General features: G+C 55.8%; 1 protein-coding gene across 1 annotated transcript; it reads right to left on the bottom strand.

Annotated features, from left to right (window-relative positions):
* Positions 1-1315: 1315 nt before the first annotated feature.
* Positions 1316-16117, bottom strand: ECHS1 (enoyl-CoA hydratase, short chain 1). Its single transcript, XM_048506838.1, has 8 exons — positions 15826-16117; positions 13034-13231; positions 12085-12212; positions 8805-8904; positions 6385-6489; positions 5739-5858; positions 3983-4050; positions 1316-1775 (listed from the first exon to the last, which is right to left on the bottom strand). Exons 1-8 carry the CDS (start codon positions 16100-16102, stop codon positions 1710-1712), a joined length of 1062 nt encoding a protein of 353 aa, XP_048362795.1. The 5' UTR covers positions 16103-16117; the 3' UTR covers positions 1316-1709.
* Positions 16118-19920: the final 3803 nt, after the last annotated feature.

Below are 19920 nucleotides of genomic sequence, written 5' to 3' on the forward strand. Positions count from 1 at the left end.
TAGAGGCATAACATCTAAACTGAAAGATGTCATCGTCCTGCTGTGCACTCCAATGGTCAGGCCTCACCTGGAGTGTTGTGTGCAGTTCTGGGGGCTTCGCTTCAAAAAGGTTGTGGACAGAATGGAGTGGGTGCACAGAGGAGCAATGAGTGGGTGCAGAGGCTGAGGGACTTCAGAATGTTTAGTCTGGAGATGAGGAGGTTGAAGGGGGAGATGACTGCTCTCTTTTAATATCTGAAAAGCTGTCTCTTAGAGGAGGGCAGTGAATGGTTTCTGCAGGCAGCAAAGGATACGACTCATAATTATGGGCATGAACTACAGGCGAAAGGTGCCAGCTGGGCGTCAGGAATTTTTTCTTGCGGTGAGAGTAGCTCAGCAGAGGAATCAGCAGCCTAGGGAAATGGTGAGCAATTCCTCTCTGGCTTCAAGCAGCAGCTGGACAAACACTGGTCTGGGATGCTTTAGGCCAGTGGTGGCGAACCTTTGGCACTCCAGATGTTATGGACTACAATTCCCATCAGCCCCTGCCAGCATGGCCAATTGGCCATGCTGGCAGGGGCTGATGGGAATTGTAGTCCATAACATCTGGAGTGCCAAAGGTTCGCCACCACGGCTTTAGGCTGATCCTGCATTGAGCAGGGGGCTGGACTAGATGGCCTGTAGGGTCCCTTCCAGATTTATGATTTTTCTGGCCTAACACAGTGTAGGGAAGTATCCAGTGGGGACCCACACGGCCATCTGACACAGAGAACCTGCAACTCGAGAACCTGCATGCTGTTTCCCGCAGCATGCCAAGTGGACGTGTGCTTCTGGAGGAAAGTGAGAGAATGCTTGCAGAAAAGTACCTTCTAAGCATTAGACTGGGCGAGTGCAAAGATTCCTGGATGACTGAAAAGATGACTCACGGAGAAGGCGCATCCACATCATCTTGAGCTGCGGCAAGAAAGCAATGCATGCAGAACCTGACATTTCTCTAGAATTTTCTGCCTCCACTTTCCTATGCACAGAGAGTTTTTCTTGATATGAAGGAGGATTCAAACATGGAAGGAGGTTGCCAATCAAGGCATTTCCGGTGCAAAGCATGCTTAGAACTGCAGGGTGACCCCCCCAGTCCTCCTGCATGCCCAGCAGAAGCTCAACCACTGAGCCATGAGCTCTCCTGTACACCAAAGGGGGAAGGAAGCACAGCCTCCTCCTCTGGTAACCCCCCCCCCCACACACACACACACAATCCTCACACAAAGATCAAAACTCCAAATCCACTCCAGTTCCCTGTTACATGCGACTGTAGATTAAAATTCCCTGCAAACTGTTGTTGCATTTAATGATGCTACTTTTATTCCCCTGTGACTAGTAGAAATGCACCCGCAAGGCACGCCGTCAAAGCCGTCTTCAGATAAAGGCTGTTCCTGGAAAGCTGGTTTAACAGGAACTCAGGACGATTGCGATTTCTGATTATTTCCCAACCAATGAAACAGATCACTGGAGTTACACACTATGGAACGGCCAGATCCCCTCTCTGGGTTCCATTAAAGCACATCAGCTTCCCAGCTTGCAGCTGGACCTTTCCTGTGGCAGAGGTGTGGTATCTGGAAGAGGTCCGCTGTGCAGATCAGAGCCAGCCACGGCCTTGAGGGAGGCAGCCAGCGACCACAAGCCCCACATCTTCATGACAGCAGCACCAGGTGTCCTCCTTCTGCAGAACTGTGTCAGTGGTCTGTAAAGTTTGCCTTTCTCTTCTCCACAAAGGCACACATCCCTTCCTTCCGGTCCTCCTGAAACAGGCAGGCAGAAAGTGTCACGGGACAGGCAGGGGGGGCCACATGCCTGCGCATGGAAACTCCCCAACAACACAAAAGAAATTACACTGAAGAAGACTCGCAGGAATTGCTGCCAACTTTCAGATGGAAGTCTTTGTTGTAAAGGCAATACATATCCAAATCCATAAACAAAACAACTGTATCACAAGGTATCTGAAATACAGACCCTAATAACATTGATAAAAATCCTGTGTGATACAAAGCAAAGATCCTGTGTAATACGATGAAAGTGTTAGGCAAGGACGTAGGTTTTTTTTCTCCTGGTTCAACCCCCCATTACATGTCTGAAGCTGAAGTTTGTGTTTTTGTTGTATTTTTTAGTGTTTTTTTCAGTTTTTGGCCTGCAGGGAACGCAGTTTTCAGGCTAGCAGCACCAAGATTTCAGGGATTTGTTGGGAGACTCTCCTGATGATACCACCCAGGTTTGGTGAGGTTTGGTTCAGGGGGTCCAAAGTTATGGACTTCCAAAAGGAGTGTTTCCAATGGGAGCTAATAGAAGATGGGGGCTACACATTTGAGGGTCCATAACTTTCGACCCCTGAACCAAACTTCACCAAACCTGGGTGGTATCATCAGGGTGGTATCATCAGGTAAAGATACCCTGAAAGTTTGGTGCTGCTAGCTTAACAATTGCACCCCTGACAGCAGGCATCTTCCAAATTTTCCCAGATTCTCCTTTTAAATCCACCCTCTTCAGCATGTATTTAAAGGGAGAGTCTGAGGTCCCCAGTTTAAACATTGACAGTGATGCTGTTTCAGGATGGGGGAGAATCCACCCCCAAACAGCATCACTTTCAATGAGTACATTAAAACAGGCAAAGCATTCTATCCCCCAGTGTGGATACGTCAGGCCCACAACTCCTCCTTTCCTCTCCTGGAACGGGAAGGTATGTTTCACACTCATACATTCCTCAGTCGGTGAGAACTGGGATGAAAACACACAGCTTCCACCAATACCCCTCCACAGCTGCAGAGGTAAGGGCAGCCAGGTACGGGGAAACATTCCCAGGCCTGCTAAGCAGTAAGCATTCAGCAGACAGAGATATGGCAGAACCCAGGCTAAAAATAGCAAACAGCAGCAGAACCAATTGTTGTATATAAGAAGGCAAGGCACATACTGCGATGAGATCATCAAAGATTTGTACAAATATATACAATATCCTAGAAACAACTGTAAAAAATCAACCTCGCAGGGTTGTTGTTACTGCAGATTTTAGTATATAAAATTACAACTGTGATATAAATGAAGATGTGTCCATCAACATAGTAACAATGTCATCATAATGTAAGAAAGTTATGCATTTCCAATTATTCCAGTATCCAAGTGCTGCAACATTTAAAGAAACAAGTTCATCAATGGATATGCGTTGGTTTCCAATTAGTTCACTTAAAGTGAACCATTAGTGACTCCAAATAGTAAGTGAAAATATCCATTCTAAAAAGCAGGTATTGTACTGGGATATAATAGCATTATTATCCCATAAATCCGTGCTATGCAGATTTCTGGACCTGTATATGGAGATCACGTGACAACCCTGCGAGGTTGATTTTTTACAGTTGGTTCTAGGATATTGTATATATTTGTATAAATCTGATGATCTCATCGCAGTACGTGCCTTGCCTTCTTATATACAACAATTGGTTCTGCTGCTGTTTGCTATTTCTAGTTGTTGCTTGTTGTATATTGTTTGCGGTATTTGCAGAACCCAGGCTAAGACACTAGAGAGTCATAACAGAAAGTCCACTTAGCTAGCCGAAACCCGGATTGAGATTGGTACAAATCCAGGTTCCAGTTAGCTTAGTAGACTTTCATCATATTATTAGGATCTTAGCTTTGTATTACACAGGATTTTTATCAGTGTTATTAGGGTCTGTATTTCAGATACCTTGAGGTACTGTTGTACTGCTTATGGATTTGGACACGTATTTTACTTATAACAGAGACTTCAGCTGGAAGCTGATCGCAATTGTGGCGAGTCTTCTTCAGTGTAATTTCTATTGGATTGTACTGTGCGCACTAATCCATACTTAATTCACATTGTAGAAACTCCCCGCTTGGGATGTGTGTCTGGACAGCTGAGTATTGGGGAAGCAGCAGCCAGCTGTTCAAGAAGATGGAAAAAGGAGCAGGCTGAGAAACTCGGGACAGAGAAAAGACTCACTGTAGCAAACGTAGCATGGAAGAGAATCTTCTCCCTTTTATTACCCTCGGCCAGTGTCGTCTCAAAGGCTGCAAAACAAAAGCAGACGGTTAACATTGCTGTATTCCAAGGAGGTACATCAAAGGGGCGTAACAGAGAAGCTTCCCCTTCTGCCCTGGGCTGCCTGCAGAGGGAGGAGAGCGGAAAGGCCGTGTGACGTGACTCTGGCTGGGAGACCAGGTTCAAGCCCCCACTCTTGCTCGGTGTCCTGGAATCAGTCACATTCTCAGCCTAGCCTACCTCACAGGGTTGTTGTCACGATAAAATGCAGGAGAGGAGAAAGACATCAGCCCCTTCTGGCAAGGATACATACTGTACTCTTGACACTCTCAGTAACTGCTTGGTTTGGCTGGAGGAGCAGACCTAAGTAGCTGTTTGAATTCCTCTTTGGTGATTTTCCATTTCTCGTACGTGTCCTTTTTAAATCTTAGCTCAGTTGGAAGTTCTTGAGACATCCATCCGGGTTTCTTTAAACACCTCCCATTTGTCCTCCTCACTGGAACTGTTTCAAATTGTGCCTTCAAGATCTCACTTTTAAGAAACTCCCAGCCATCATGCACTTCCTTCTCTTTCAGTATTTTTAACCACGGGATCACACCCAGTAGTTTCTTAAGCTTACTGAAGTCTGCTTTCTTAAAATCTAGGATGTGTGTCTGACTCCACTTAGTATCCCCTTTCCACTTTATAACAAACTCCAGGGCTGATTCCGCATGGGCCAAAAACAGCAGTGTAAAAATGGTGTGAAAATGGTGTAAAAGGGTTTAAAACGGTGTAAAAGGGTTTATACTGTTTTCACACCGTTTTCACACCGCTGTTTTTGGCCCATGCGGAATCAGCCTAGGAGAACATAACTGAATCATAACTCCAGGAGAACCTAACGATCCTACCACTTCCACTCCACTAATCAGGTCATCATTATTGATTATTGAGCCTTTCGAGGGTAGGGCAGTCTATCAAATCGAATAAATAATAACAATAATAGATGCAGATCAAAAATAGTCGTTCCCATGGTTGCTTCTTCCACCTTCTGGACCATGAAATTGTCTGCAAGGCAAGTGAGAAATTTGTGGAACCTGACTGTCATGGAAGAGTTTGACTCCCAGCAAGTATCAGGAGAACTGAAATATCTCATTACTACAACTTCTTTCCTTTCTGAAAGTTTGGTCACATGTTACAGGAAGACTTCATCCACCTCTTCAGTCTAGCTTGGGGGTCTGTAATGGACCCCCACAATGAAATCACTGCTGTTTTTCTCTCCCTTAATTTACACAGATGCTCTCAAACATGGCTTCCAGGATTTAAGTTGTGGACCTGCTCACAGCTGTAATCATCCCCAATGTATAACGCTACTCATCCTCCTTTCCTGTTTGATCTATTTCCCTTCCGTGTTCCTGGGCACTCTTGCTAATGCAGGTGTGGTGGCCCTGCATCTGTGCAGAGGGTCTCTGGGGATGCTCCTGTGGAAATAAGGACCAGTTTGGTGTGGCATTAAGGGGCCTATGACCATACTGCAAATTAATCGGCCAGTTCCAAAGCTGCCCCTTAATGCCCCTTCGTTTCCCCCTGCATGTGTCACGTGCCTCCCCTTGCATCTGAGGTCCAGAAGGAAAGGTTCCCTTGCCAGCACATGGGCTGATCTCAACACCCCACAGGGCCCTGTGGCAAAACCTGCCAGCCTGGGAATGGCCCTTCCAGACCGCCCAGCACAGGGAGTTACCTGCATTCACCGCGTCTTTGGCCATTGCGACCACCAGCTTGGAGTTCCCAGCTATCTTTTCCGCACAGCTGACGGCTTCGTCGAGCAGCTTATCCACAGGGCAGACTTTACTGACAAGGCCTAGGGAAGGGGTGGGCTCCAGTGAACACATGAGTGGCTTCGTGCAGAGGGCTCACGGGCAAGCGCAGCAATCTTCCTTATAACCCAGACTCGAGGGACAGGCAACGGGTGGGCAAGCCACAGCCACTGCGCCATCTGGGCACGCAGAATTGGCAGCTGGGCCCAAGAGCCACTGGACAGAAGAATAAATGGCCTCAAGAAACCAGATGGCTGAGAGGGACCAAATCCACATGCAAAGAGCTCTCTGCACTTTGCCCGGCACAGAAAACAACACTTTATGTATAATTTTAGGCTTTATGCCAGTGCAAGCTGCCCTTTGGGGGACAGGGCGGGGCAGAAACATAATAAACAAACAAACACTGTTTGGCTTCATTATGACAGGCATGCATCACATGCTCGCTGATGCACCCGCTGCTCCTCGAATGCACTGACTGTGGCAGGAGTGGGCGTAGCCCATGCAAGACTCCATCTGCTCTGGCCTCCTGCCCTTTTAGAACTTGCGGGAAAACAGAATGGCCCACATTACCTGCCTGCTTGGCCTCTTGAGCAGAGATGCGCTCCCCAGTCAAGATCATCTCCATAGCCAATGACTTGCCCACCGCCCTGGTCAGCCGCTGCGTTCCACCGGCACCTGTGTGAGATTAACGTGGGGACTGCTGTGAAGGGCTCCCTGCAAAGGGCTGTGTGCAGAAGGAGCTGGAGGGTGAGCCAGCAGGGTGGGACGCCACAAAGAGCCCTGCAAAGTGGCAAGGAACATGACTTTGCCTCAAGGCTGCTAAAGATGGCTTCACAGGCACTCGAGCCTTCCTGTCCCCATCACGGCCCCCTGCCCAGATACAGCCATTTTCAACGCAGGGAAGTCACAGGCTTCCCTGGTACTGAGGCCAAAAAAATAGCTCAAGTAAAAGCCTACAGAGAGAAAGACATGAAGACGGCCTGAATGCAGAATCTGACCCTCGCTCCATCAAGGTCAGTATTGCCTGCTCAGACTGGCAGCCACCCTCCAGTGCCTCGGGGGGAGGTCTTTCCCCTCCCCTCCCGCCTGGTCCTTTTACCTGGAGGTGCCGGGGATGCATCATGGCACCGTCTTCATGCCAAGCAGAGGTTACACCACCAAGCTGTGGCCACACACACACACACACAGCTGGCTGCCTTCAGCTGAACCAGGTCCTTGGCTCATCCGGTCTACTCAGACTGGCAGCCGCTCTCCGGGCCGAGGTCTTTCACATCACCTGCCACCTCACCCTTGCAACTGGAGATGCCGCTGGAGACGGAACCAGGGACCGCCTGCAGGGCAAGCAGATGCCCCCCACAGCCCTCAACAACCCCTTCCAAGTATTTGCACCTGATAGCAACAATGACTTTGCACCAAACTGACTTGGCTAGTTAGTGTTAGAGTGTGATTGGTCTGCTTAGGCCACCTGACCAGTAGTTTTGCATAACTGCCCTTCAAGATTCAAAGAAACATTCTGATTCTCATTCCTCTCTCAACTTGTCTGAACTAAACTTTTTTTCCTGCCTGCTGCCATCTTAGACATTTTGAAGCTGTTGGACTCCGCCAGGCAGCGCTTATCAGCAAGACTTTTTTGTCTTTCACTTTGATTGCTTTTTGCTTTGAAAGCTACGCTACCAACGTTTTATGTTGTTATTTCAATCTTTAGCTGATTTTCGGATGTTGCTTGCAACTGGCTTTATGTGGGTATAGCCAACGTCACTTTGTTTATTAAGCATGTGCTGTACTCAATAAACCCTAAAAAATATTTTACTCCATTTTTTTGCCTGAGTTGTTTGTGCAACCCAAAATCCTGACCCACGTTGAGAAGTGGTTGGTCAGCACTTTCCCTGCAGATTCCTTTATCATGACTGCAACCCGTTATACATTTTCTGTGCAGAATTGGCCTGAGAGAGAGACAGAAAGTGAGAGGCTGTCTGTGCTAAACTGAAGGGGGCTGGATGACGTTAACAGCCTAGATATGTAGTGTAGAACTGCCAAAGAAATAGGAAGAAATACTGAGAGACTAGAAAAGGAGTCAAATCCTAATAGGGTCTTAGAGATGTAAAGGAGAGTAGACTGATATGAAGTGGAAGTCACCTTAGCAGAAAGTGGTTGCCTCAGATTGTTTTATTTATTGTAAATTATTTCTTGAAACCTTTAAACTAAACAATGTACATAGCCTTTGAAACTGCTTTAAAGCTCAGACACATGACTTCAAAAGGAATTATAAAGAGGTTTGGAATTAAATTCCTGGTGGCAGCGAGATATAGATAGAGAAAGGGGTAAATAAACATTATTTTGCACCTGACATATTTAATTACAAAAAATTAGACAGTGAGCATTGCAGCAGTACTTCCTATTTTCTTTGGATAAACAGTAAATACTTCTATGTATCGTCGAAGGCTTTCATGGCCAGATTCAACTGGTTCTGGTGGGTTTTCTGGGCTGTGTGGCTGAGGTCTGGTGGATCTTGTTCCCTCTGTGATACACCTCTGAAGATGCCAGCCACAGATGCAGGCGAGACGTTAGGAACAAGATCCACCAGACCACGGCCACACAGCCCAGAAAGCCCACCAGAACCAGTAAATACTTCCCTCTGTAGGCTTTTGTCTGGGTCTTGCAAGTCTGAGAGAAAGTGGGAAAGTGCATTTCTAAGCTGCGTCCGCACCGCAGGCAGCAGCACAGGATTTCCACCCTTGGCTCGAAGAAGTGAAAGTCAACACAGCCCCACGCTCTTTATGAAAAACGAGAAAGGGGCCCTCTACTGGGCTCCTGCATGGGCAGACTGACGGAATGCAGGTGTGCAAACCAGGTTCTGCTGTGATTCTACAGCTCTTGCACAGGTGGTCTCAATCTTGTATCTGGAATGAATGTTTTAAAAAGACAAATGAAGGGGTGCCTGATTTCAAGATGAGCACGTGACCTTGATTGCTCCCCCCGACGAGCCCTACCTGGAATGGTTCCCAGAAGGATCTCCGGTTGACCAAACTGGGCCTTTTCCCCAGCATAAATGATGTCGCACATCATGGCTAGTTCGCAACCACCTCCAAGCTGTTGGATAATTAAAAACAAATATTACTAGAAGGGCTATAATCAAGGGGGGAAGTCAATGCTGACCTGCTTCTTCAAAAGTTGCACGATTCCCCCTTCTCATTCTCACTGGGATGATGGCTCAGAGAAAGAGACTGCAAAGAAGCAACAATATCTGCAGACGTTCTAGGGGGGAAATGAAGGTAGCAACTGTAGTCATCGGGATCCAAGTAAACTTTGGTGGAAGACAGGTCTCCTTGCCTTCCTCTCCTGTCCCAGTGAACGCCGAGAGCATAAGATGGCTTGGAAGCACATCCTTTGCCCCCACTTCCCCAGCCATTAGGGAGTGGGGGTGGGCAGGCCTCCCAGAAGCAGCGACCTTAGCTCAAACACTAGCTTCCTCCATGCAGCATGGTACCCAGCGCTTCCTGGTTCAATCTGTTCCCTGGAATGGCTGGAAGAATGCCCAGGCCAGCCTGAGAGTCCGCTGTGGCCACGGCCAGCCCTCCCTTGCCCAGATAAGGCTGAGAAGGCAGGAGCTGGGGGTACAGGGACGCTAGTGGGATGGAGCTGAATCCTAACAGGGGCCTCTGAGAATGTGTGGCAGCTTCGAACTCAGATCCGCAGGGCTCCCTCTGCTCTGCCATGACAGCTTTGGGCAACCCAGCAAGGCCTGCTGTAGGCCTCCTGGACAAGGTTAGGGAGGCTCCCCCGCCCCTGGCTTTCTGCAAACCACGCAACATTGAATTATTCCAGAGGGCTTTTTTGCACAGGCAAATGCCCATTCTCTGGCAATAGCCAGGTCTACCTACAAGGAACTTCCAAGATTTTTAAAAATCTTTCTGTTCCCATGCTCTCAGCTTGCTGGCCAGAGCAGCACATTTTCAGCTCCACAACCAAAGGAGAATGTGTTCTCAACACAATACAGCAGCCCTGCAGAACGGATACTCATTTCCAGCCACAAGAAGACTTCTGATGACATTTCCTCCTCTGATTATCTTAACCCAGATGCTCCCTCCTGTGACTAACTTTTCCTGACCACCTTTCAATGCACTCTACTGTTTCTCAAACAATCCATCCAGACACCTCCCAAAGGTCATCCTGACATCCTCTAAGGATGGTTCTTCACCCTATAAATATCCTACCCTCCAAAGGGCCAATCTCCCAGTGCCACTGACACATTTCAGTCTTTGTCACTGTGCCCAACGCATCGCCCTCTGGAACCAGACGCTGGCCATTGGTTCTGAACCCCAGATCTCCTTCACATTGTGATCACGTCAATATTACCTACAACCTGATCGCGACATGATATCCCACACCTCTTTCTATGCCAAACCTATTTTCCAACCTATTTATATCTTAGGAACTCTGTGTGTGTGTGTGTGTGTTTATTGCATTGAATCAAATGCTTGTGAACTTCTTATCCCTACAATAGAGACTCTCAAATTTGCATTATATTTCTGTGGATTTTCTTCCAAGAGCTGATCTTCGTATACATTAGTATTAAAGATTCCCTTCCCAGCCTCTTGCAATATTAATAAGCAGTCTGCTCTGAGCTAATTTTCCCCACATTATTGAGAGACTGCGTCTCCATCCTGGGTAACGCTGCCTTCCCTCCCAAATAAGACTGTGCAGTTATCCCTTCCACATTGCTGGGGTTCGGGGTGTGACGCCCCCTCCTGCAGCGATCTGTAAATCTGCATGACATTTTTTGGCCCTCCCTTCAAACCAGACTCTGAATTTTTTTTCTTTTAAGTTTAAAAAGAAATTGTGTACATTTATGGTATTTAAAGATAAAATAAGTTGATATTATACAATACGATACCCGTGTTTCATGCATTCCTACATTTTTCAGTGTCGTCTGGTGGCCTTCTCGTGTCATCTGCAGTTTCCACAACACTCCCCCCAAATTCCCATTTAATGTCTTATGCCAACCCACCATATATCAAAACTGTGATAGGAAGAGTTGCAAGATGAAAGAGGTGACTGTGTGGTAATGAAATGGGCAGAAAGCGACACTGGCTAGAGGATGAGGACTGTGGTATCCACCACTTCACTGCTGCCTATCCAGACATTTAACTTCTTATGTTTGAAAGTCCTTGATTCATTTCAGTTTGTTTGAGATATCCATTTGTTTGCAGATTTCTGTAGTTCAAACCTTATTGTGCTGTTACTTGACTTGCCTGATGTGATCCACCTGGAGACTCAATAGGAAAGGTGGACAACAAATAACTGAATAAATGGAATAAAATGCAGGCTGCTGGAGAACTTGGGAAATGGCACACAGCCCCAAAATACCCCCTCCTTGTTCTAATCGGCTGTTTAAACATTCTTCTATGTGCATTTTAACTTTCATGTTGTTTTAATGATCTGTTTGTGTTTCGTTGTAATACTGTTTAAGACATGTACCTGTGAGCTAGGTTTTTTCATCTGTTAGTCATCTTGGTGGCCCTGATGAGGGCTGAAAGGTAGGGCATAAATAAACTAAAACTAACAAACAGATGTATAATCTATGAGGTGAGCATCAGAAGCACTTGCTAGACTAGATCAGGGCTTCCCTAGCCCTGCATTCTTTGCAGAACTCCCACCAACCAGAGGTCATTAAGTGGGTCACTTTGCCTATCTCTGCGCAAGACAGCTGTAAGAACTTCTTACACACAGAGACTCACATGACAGCCAGAGTGGAAGGGTAAAGAGCAGGTGGACTCTAATCTAGAGAACTGGGTTTGATTCCCCACTTCTCCACTTGAGTGGTAGACTCTTCTCTGGTGAACTCGATGTTTCCCCGCTCCTACACATGAAGCCTCCTGGGTGACTTTGGGCTAGTCACAGTTCTCCCTCAGCCCCACCTGTCTCACAAGGTGTCTGTTGCGGGAAGAGGAAGGGAAACGAGTTTGTAAACCATCTTGAGTCTCCTTACAAAAGAGAAAGGCAGGGTATGAATCCAAACTCTTCTTCTTCATCTGCTTCCTCTGTATGTGAGAGATCAACTCTGGAAGTACAACAGGTATCACAGGATCACAGCTCTGTGAGAAGGGGCTGAGCCACTGTCACCTGCTGGTTTTTGGACCCCCCCCACCACCACCACCACCACACACACACACCTTTGACTATAAGACAGAGTTTTTTCAAAGAAGCAATATTCTTAATTGCAGGCTTAAGGTCAGGCAGAAAGAAGAAAGAAGACTGCATGAAACTCACAGCATATCCGTTAACGGCGGCGATGACCGGCTTCCGGGTGGTAGAAATTCTGTTCCAATGAGCCAAAAAGTTCCCGCTGTAGCACCTTTGGAAGGTTTGGTCTTGCATCTCTTTGATATCTGCTCCAGCTATGAGAGAGGAGAGCTCGTCAAACTTGGGTACTCTGATGTCACACAAAGAGAATGAAGCGGACCCAGACGCAGGACACAAAGCTCTCAAGCAAATCAGGTCCCCCCCCCCCCCCCCGCTGGAGAAGACCGGTGGACACGAGTCTCGGAAAGGGATGCTGCCCTGGGGGGAGGCAAGAAACTCTTTCTGTTTCTTTCAGCAGCAGCGTCAGAGAGCATTCCTGAACTGAGGTTTCGTGGCCGGTTTCAGCTCTCCAGAGGCTGCTGAAAATGTTCAGAGGAGGTTTGGGGGAAGGACATTTGTAATGGGAACACATGAGCCTCTTGACACCCTCACACACGTCAGGAATAAGTTTCACCAGAGGTGTCAGACATATGGTCGATGAGGGGGCTTATCAGGCCCACAAGCCAGCTGGGACACTCCCCCCACCCGGCTGGATCTGGAGCAAGGGAAGGGGTTGCCTCAGCTGGCTTGTGGACCTGAAAGCCCCCTCAAGGGGTTCTGATCTGGGCAGCCAGCCTGCTGGGGACTCGCCGAACAACCCGGCCCAACCCAGTCACACTGATGTCATATCTGGCCCTTGTAACCCACGAGTTCAACACTGAGTCTAGCCATTCTTTTTAAGAGTCCTGTTGCTTCTTTTCCTCCAGCACCGCCCCCCCCCCCCCCCCCCAAGCTGGATCAGGGATCCCTTCGCCATGAACGTGGCAGCTCAGACTGTGACACGGGCCAGGAAAAAGCATTTCAGGTCACCCACGCAGCCACCCCCCTGCCTCTGGAACCGGGGGCTGCCCACGGGGCTGCTGGCTCCACCCCTTACCTGCAAAGGCTTTCTCGCTGCCAGTGATGACGACAGCCCCCACGTGAGGGTCCTGCTCGAAAGAGTCCAGGGCCTGGCTGATTTCATGCATGAGGCCATCGCAGAGCGCGTTCAGGGCCTTGGGACGGTTCAGCTGGATCACCCCCACGTCCTGTTTGACTCCCTTCTTTTCCACCACAATATACTGGAACGGAACGCCTGCCAAGGAGGAACCAGATTGGTTGGGGGTTTTTTTCAAGACACCCCCTTCCCTTTTCACTACGCTGGGAGCAAAATGCCCCTGCGCTTATTTAGATTCGGCTTCACTGTGCAATATGGCCATCTTGAAGGGCTGGAAACGTTCCCCGACATTTGTTTTTATTTAAGCATTTATATTCCTCCTTTTCTCAGGCGGCTTGCAACAGTTGAAACATCTTCAGTTAAAACAAAACAAACAGCAACACACACACCCCTTGTTGTCGTGTTCCCCTCCCAAGATAGCCACCACTGAAATCCCCAGGCCGCTCCCCTTGAAGGTCTCCAGGAGCCCATTCTACAAAGCTGGAGCCATGGCAGGAAAGCCCTGGGCCCTGGCTGATGCCAGACCGGCCACTCCAAGGGGTGGGAAAGCCAACAGAGGGCTGTCCAACGACTGAGCTGGCGCACAGGGGCATAATGAAGGAGAAGGCCTTTCAGCACTGCAAGACATACTTCCTCTTGGGGAGTGGGCGGGGGGATCCATGCAAGAGATTTTCCTATCCAAACTAGTCTATGTTCCTCCATAGCCCTATTCAAACTAGTCTATACTTTTCTGCAGGAAAAGAGAATTCTGCGAGGGGCTGACTCTTGTGTCTGGAACAGTCAGATTTTGCTTCCACCTCCACTTAAAGTCAGCGGCGAGGATTCTTGTCCCACTCAGCCCTTTCCAAACTGCATTTGCACAAACAGCAGCCGCTTGGCCCTCTGGCGGTGCAAGTCCAGCCAAAAACCCGCCTCATTGGCTGTTCCAACAGCTGTTTGAAGACGCTGTTTGTCAGCAGCCCAATGAGTTGGCATTCAGGACTTAGAATGTTGGCGTCTTACCTGGGACAAAAGTTAACTATTAACACAAAGCGTTTTGTTTTCCTGTGGGTGGCTGCCCGCCCTGCAGGGCTACCACTGGCCAGGAGCAAGCATGCGTAGGCCCAAGCAGCCAGGTCAGCCCTGCAGCAGCAGCTGGGCCCTGACCCTCTCAGCTCACCAGACCTCCAGCGACACAAGAAGCGGCAACAGGCAAGCCTCACGCACCCTGGGTGGGCACCGACCAATTGGCTCCTGCAGCGCTGGGTCAAGAGTGGCAGGTGCCACAGAGTTTGGTTCACTCCTGAGCCATTCTCACTTCCCAGTTTGCCCCTGGAAGCAAATGCCAGGTGATTGGCGAGAACTGTATTGTTGCATAGAGCTCGTATATGTTTTGCTATTAAAAGTTTCATGGGAGGATCAGGTTTTCGGTTGTTGTTGTGGAACCTTTCCCATTCGATTGCTATCCAGCAAAAAACAACTCAGATCCTCCACTTAAACTTTAATGGCAGAATGCACAGGGGCTACGCATGACAACAGAGCTGACCCTGCCACCTTCCCCCCCCCCCTTTTTGGCTTGCTGGCATGCTGCTCGCGGCAACCCCGTTTTTCTTCCCTTTTGGGAAGGGCGGGGCACGCAGGCAATCCAGACTGGGAAGGGGGCAGCTGGCGCTTCTGACTGGCCTCCGCAAGACGCAAGACGTGCCACACGGACAACAGCATCACAAGCAAGGGCACATATGCACACAGGGGCTGGAAGCTTGGGGCTTGAACCCCCCACCGATTTTTTAAAAACTCACTTAAAAGGGGGTCAACTCTGGTTTTAATTGCTGGGAGCTCCCAAAACTGGCCACTTGCGGCCTGTGAGCGGTGGGCAGGGCCTGCCACCAGGGATTAACCAGCGTCTGAATCGGTGCCAACTCAGGTTGCAGACAAGCGGCAGGTTCTCCCATATAATTTATTTCTTTACCACTGCTGTACAGTTGTCGGAGGTCTGCCTCAGCAAGAGTATTGACCGAAGGGCACCCCATGCCAGGAATGACTTTCAGGGAGGCTTGCAATTTCCCCACTCCTCTGGAAAGAGGGGAACCCCTGGCCGACCCAAAGCCCCCCAGGTGTCAGGAAAGCGCCTTTCCTGTCCCAGAGCTGGTGAAGGAGAAGGGAGGCTGGGGGGAGGAGGAAGAGGAGGATTTATATCCCCCCTTTCTCTCCTGTAAGGAGACTCAAAGGGGCTGACAATCTCTTTTCTCTCCCCTCCCCCAACAAACACCCTGTGAGGTGGGTGGGGCTGAGAGAGCTCCGAAGAACTGTAACTTGCTCAAGGTCACCCAGCTGGCGTGTGTTGGAGCGCACAAGCTAATCTGGTTCCCCAGCTAAGCCTCCACAGCTCAAGTGGAGAAGCAGGGAATCAAACCCAGTTCTCCAGATTAGAGCGCACCTGCTCTCACCCCACGCTGGGTAGGTGCTCACGTATGCACCCTGGCTTCCCCATGCCTCCAACACCCCTGCGTGGTAGGACCCTCTGATGCGCGCCTTTCCTGTCCAAGAGCTGGAGAAAGGAGGGGGAGGCTGGACTAGGCGCTCGTGCGTGCTCACTGCCTCCAACGACCCCGTGAGGGAGGACAGACCCGCAGACAACGATAGGCCCCCGATTGCGCCCCAGCGGCGGCGCGGGCCTCCTCTGGGCATGCGCAGGAAACGGGGAAAGGGGAGCCTCGGCCCCCCGGGCTTTGCTGCCTGCTGCTTCGACTCACCGGCGGCCAGGAAGCGGCGCGGCTGCAGCGCCCCGACGGCTGCCCAGGGCGGGCGGGCGAGGCGGAGGGCGAGGGCGGGCAGGACGGCGGCCATGCTGGCTGGAGGGGGCCGGACTGCCTGGGCCCGCCCCCCTCCCTCCCTCCGGAGGGCGGGGGGAGGGGGAACGGGACCCGGCGCCACCTGCAAGGGTCGCCCGCCTTGCCTGCCTGCGCGCCCCCCCCCCCCCGCGCTCCAAACCGGGTGCCGGTGCCCAACTCCGGCCCGCCGGGTGCTCATGGACTACGATTCCCATCATCCCCTGCCCGCGGGCTGATGGGAATCGTAGTTCATAAACACCTGGCCGGACAGCAGAGCTGGACACCCCTTTTCCAGCCCAAAGAGCAGGTATCCTGGGGTGCGTTTCTCCTGCAGCGTCTTCTGCCGCTCCCCTGGTTCTCAACACAGATTTTTTTCAGGTCGAACTCTTTATGGGATGGTTTTGTTTGTTGTATGAAGCTGTTCTTGACTGCTGTTATTTTGGTTGCAGAACAAAGACTTTGGAGTCTGATATTTTGGGTTTTTGTCTGCTTTAGGAAATTCATTTGTGACCAATTAGCCAGCTGCGTGGTTCTCTTTGATTTACCGCTCCTGAAAACAGCCGTTTTGAACTAGGTAAACCCCATCCCCCATTTTCCACTGTGAAAACAGAGGCTCATTCCGCCAGGGGCGTACCTAAGCAAACTGGCACCCGGGGACAAAACACACTCAGAAATTCCCCATTGGCTACAATGGAGCAAAGTCCCTGCAAAACAAAGAATCTTGGGCAAATTTCTTGGGGGTGCCTGGAAGGGGTGTATTTTTAAAGCTAGTGACACCAAATTTTCAGGGTATCATCTGGTAACTATTCTTATGATGCCACTCAAGTTTGGTGAAGTTATATTCAGGGGGACCAAAGTTATGGTCCCTCAAATGGGTAGCCCCCATCTCAGGTTCGCTCCCATTGAAAACAATGGGGATGGGGGCACCCGCTTTGGGGGTCCATAACTTTGCTGCCCCTGAACCAAACATCGCCAAACTCAGGTGGTAATTTGGGTGGTATCATCAGGACAGTCTCTGGATGGTACCCCGAAATTTTGGTGCCGTTAGCCTTAAAAATGCGCCCCCTGCAGGCCGGAACGTGAAAAAAACACACTTTAAAATTTTTTAAAAACACAAACGACCCTGAAATGTTGGCGCCCCCCCCCCACGTGACCAAATGGGGGGCGCCCCGGGACATAGGGTACCCCCTGTCCCTAGGCAGGAACGCCACTGCCCAGCTCCGTGAAGTAACTTCGCCTGAGGTGTTGCATTCTGGCTTTCACGGCGGGAATCAACTGGGGGGGGGGGGGGGTGGGGGGGGGGGGGGGTGGGGGGGGGGGGGGGTGGGGGGGGGGGGGGGTGGGGGGGGGGGGGGGTGGGGGGGGGGGGGGGTGGGGGGGGGGGGGGGTGGGGGGGGGGGGGGGTGGGGGGGGGGGGGGGTGGGGGGGGGGGGGGGTGGGGGGGGGGGGGGGTGGGGGGGGGGGGGGGTGGGGGGGGGGGGGGGTGGGGGGGGGGGGGGGTGGGGGGGGGGGGGGGTGGGGGGGGGGGGGGGTGGGGGGGGGGGGGGGTGGGGGGGGGGGGGGGTGGGGGGGGGGGGGGGTGGGGGGGGGGGGGGGTGGGGGGGGGGGGGGGTGGGGGGGGGGGGGGGTGGGGGGGGGGGGGGGTGGGGGGGGGGGGGGGTGGGGGGGGGGGGGGGTGGGGGGGGGGGGGGGTGGGGGGGGGGGGGGGTGGGGGGGGGGGGGGGTGGGGGGGGGGGGGGGTGGGGGGGGGGGGGGGTGGGGGGGGGGGGGGGTGGGGGGGGGGGGGGGTGGGGGGGGGGGGGGGTGGGGGGGGGGGGGGGTGGGGGGGGGGGGGGGTGGGGGGGGGGGGGGGTGGGGGGGGGGGGGGGTGGGGGGGGGGGGGGGTGGGGGGGGGGGGGGGTGGGGGGGGGGGGGGGTGGGGGGGGGGGGGGGTGGGGGGGGGGGGGGGTGGGGGGGGGGGGGGGTGGGGGGGGGGGGGGGTGGGGGGGGGGGGGGGTGGGGGGGGGGGGGGGTGGGGGGGGGGGGGGGTGGGGGGGGGGGGGGGTGGGGGGGGGGGGGGGTGGGGGGGGGGGGGGGTGGGGGGGGGGGGGGGTGGGGGGGGGGGGGGGTGGGGGGGGGGGGGGGTGGGGGGGGGGGGGGGTGGGGGGGGGGGGGGGTGGGGGGGGGGGGGGGTGGGGGGGGGGGGGGGTGGGGGGGGGGGGGGGTGGGGGGGGGGGGGGGTGGGGGGGGGGGGGGGTGGGGGGGGGGGGGGGTGGGGGGGGGGGGGGGTGGGGGGGGGGGGGGGTGGGGGGGGGGGGGGGTGGGGGGGGGGGGGGGTGGGGGGGGGGGGGGGTGGGGGGGGGGGGGGGTGGGGGGGGGGGGGGGTGGGGGGGGGGGGGGGTGGGGGGGGGGGGGGGTGGGGGGGGGGGGGGGTGGGGGGGGGGGGGGGTGGGGGGGGGGGGGGGTGGGGGGGGGGGGGGGTGGGGGGGGGGGGGGGTGGGGGGGGGGGGGGGTGGGGGGGGGGGGGGGTGGGGGGGGGGGGGGGTGGGGGGGGGGGGGGGTGGGGGGGGGGGGGGGTGGGGGGGGGGGGGGGTGGGGGGGGGGGGGGGTGGGGGGGGGGGGGGGTGGGGGGGGGGGGGGGTGGGGGGGGGGGGGGGTGGGGGGGGGGGGGGGTGGGGGGGGGGGGGGGTGGGGGGGGGGGGGGGTGGGGGGGGGGGGGGGTGGGGGGGGGGGGGGGTGGGGGGGGGGGGGGGTGGGGGGGGGGGGGGGTGGGGGGGGGGGGGGGTGGGGGGGGGGGGGGGTGGGGGGGGGGGGGGGTGGGGGGGGGGGGGGGTGGGGGGGGGGGGGGGTGGGGGGGGGGGGGGGTGGGGGGGGGGGGGGGTGGGGGGGGGGGGGGGTGGGGGGGGGGGGGGGTGGGGGGGGGGGGGGGTGGGGGGGGGGGGGGGTGGGGGGGGGGGGGGGTGGGGGGGGGGGGGGGTGGGGGGGGGGGGGGGTGGGGGGGGGGGGGGGTGGGGGGGGGGGGGGGTGGGGGGGGGGGGGGGTGGGGGGGGGGGGGGGTGGGGGGGGGGGGGGGTGGGGGGGGGGGGGGGTGGGGGGGGGGGGGGGTGGGGGGGGGGGGGGGTGGGGGGGGGGGGGGGTGGGGGGGGGGGGGGGTGGGGGGGGGGGGGGGTGGGGGGGGGGGGGGGTGGGGGGGGGGGGGGGTGGGGGGGGGGGGGGGTGGGGGGGGGGGGGGGTGGGGGGGGGGGGGGGTGGGGGGGGGGGGGGGTGGGGGGGGGGGGGGGTGGGGGGGGGGGGGGGTGGGGGGGGGGGGGGGTGGGGGGGGGGGGGGGTGGGGGGGGGGGGGGGTGGGGGGGGGGGGGGGTGGGGGGGGGGGGGGGTGGGGGGGGGGGGGGGTGGGGGGGGGGGGGGGTGGGGGGGGGGGGGGGTGGGGGGGGGGGGGGGTGGGGGGGGGGGGGGGTGGGGGGGGGGGGGGGTGGGGGGGGGGGGGGGTGGGGGGGGGGGGGGGTGGGGGGGGGGGGGGGTGGGGGGGGGGGGGGGTGGGGGGGGGGGGGGGTGGGGGGGGGGGGGGGTGGGGGGGGGGGGGGGTGGGGGGGGGGGGGGGTGGGGGGGGGGGGGGGTGGGGGGGGGGGGGGGTGGGGGGGGGGGGGGGTGGGGGGGGGGGGGGGTGGGGGGGGGGGGGGGTGGGGGGGGGGGGGGGTGGGGGGGGGGGGGGGTGGGGGGGGGGGGGGGTGGGGGGGGGGGGGGGTGGGGGGGGGGGGGGGTGGGGGGGGGGGGGGGTGGGGGGGGGGGGGGGTGGGGGGGGGGGGGGGTGGGGGGGGGGGGGGGTGGGGGGGGGGGGGGGTGGGGGGGGGGGGGGGTGGGGGGGGGGGGGGGTGGGGGGGGGGGGGGGTGGGGGGGGGGGGGGGTGGGGGGGGGGGGGGGTGGGGGGGGGGGGGGGTGGGGGGGGGGGGGGGTGGGGGGGGGGGGGGGTGGGGGGGGGGGGGGGTGGGGGGGGGGGGGGGTGGGGGGGGGGGGGGGTGGGGGGGGGGGGGGGTGGGG

The sequence above is a fragment of the Sphaerodactylus townsendi genome, linkage group LG08 (assembly GCF_021028975.2).
Source record: "Sphaerodactylus townsendi isolate TG3544 linkage group LG08, MPM_Stown_v2.3, whole genome shotgun sequence".
Classification (NCBI taxonomy): Eukaryota; Metazoa; Chordata; class Lepidosauria; order Squamata; family Sphaerodactylidae; genus Sphaerodactylus; species Sphaerodactylus townsendi.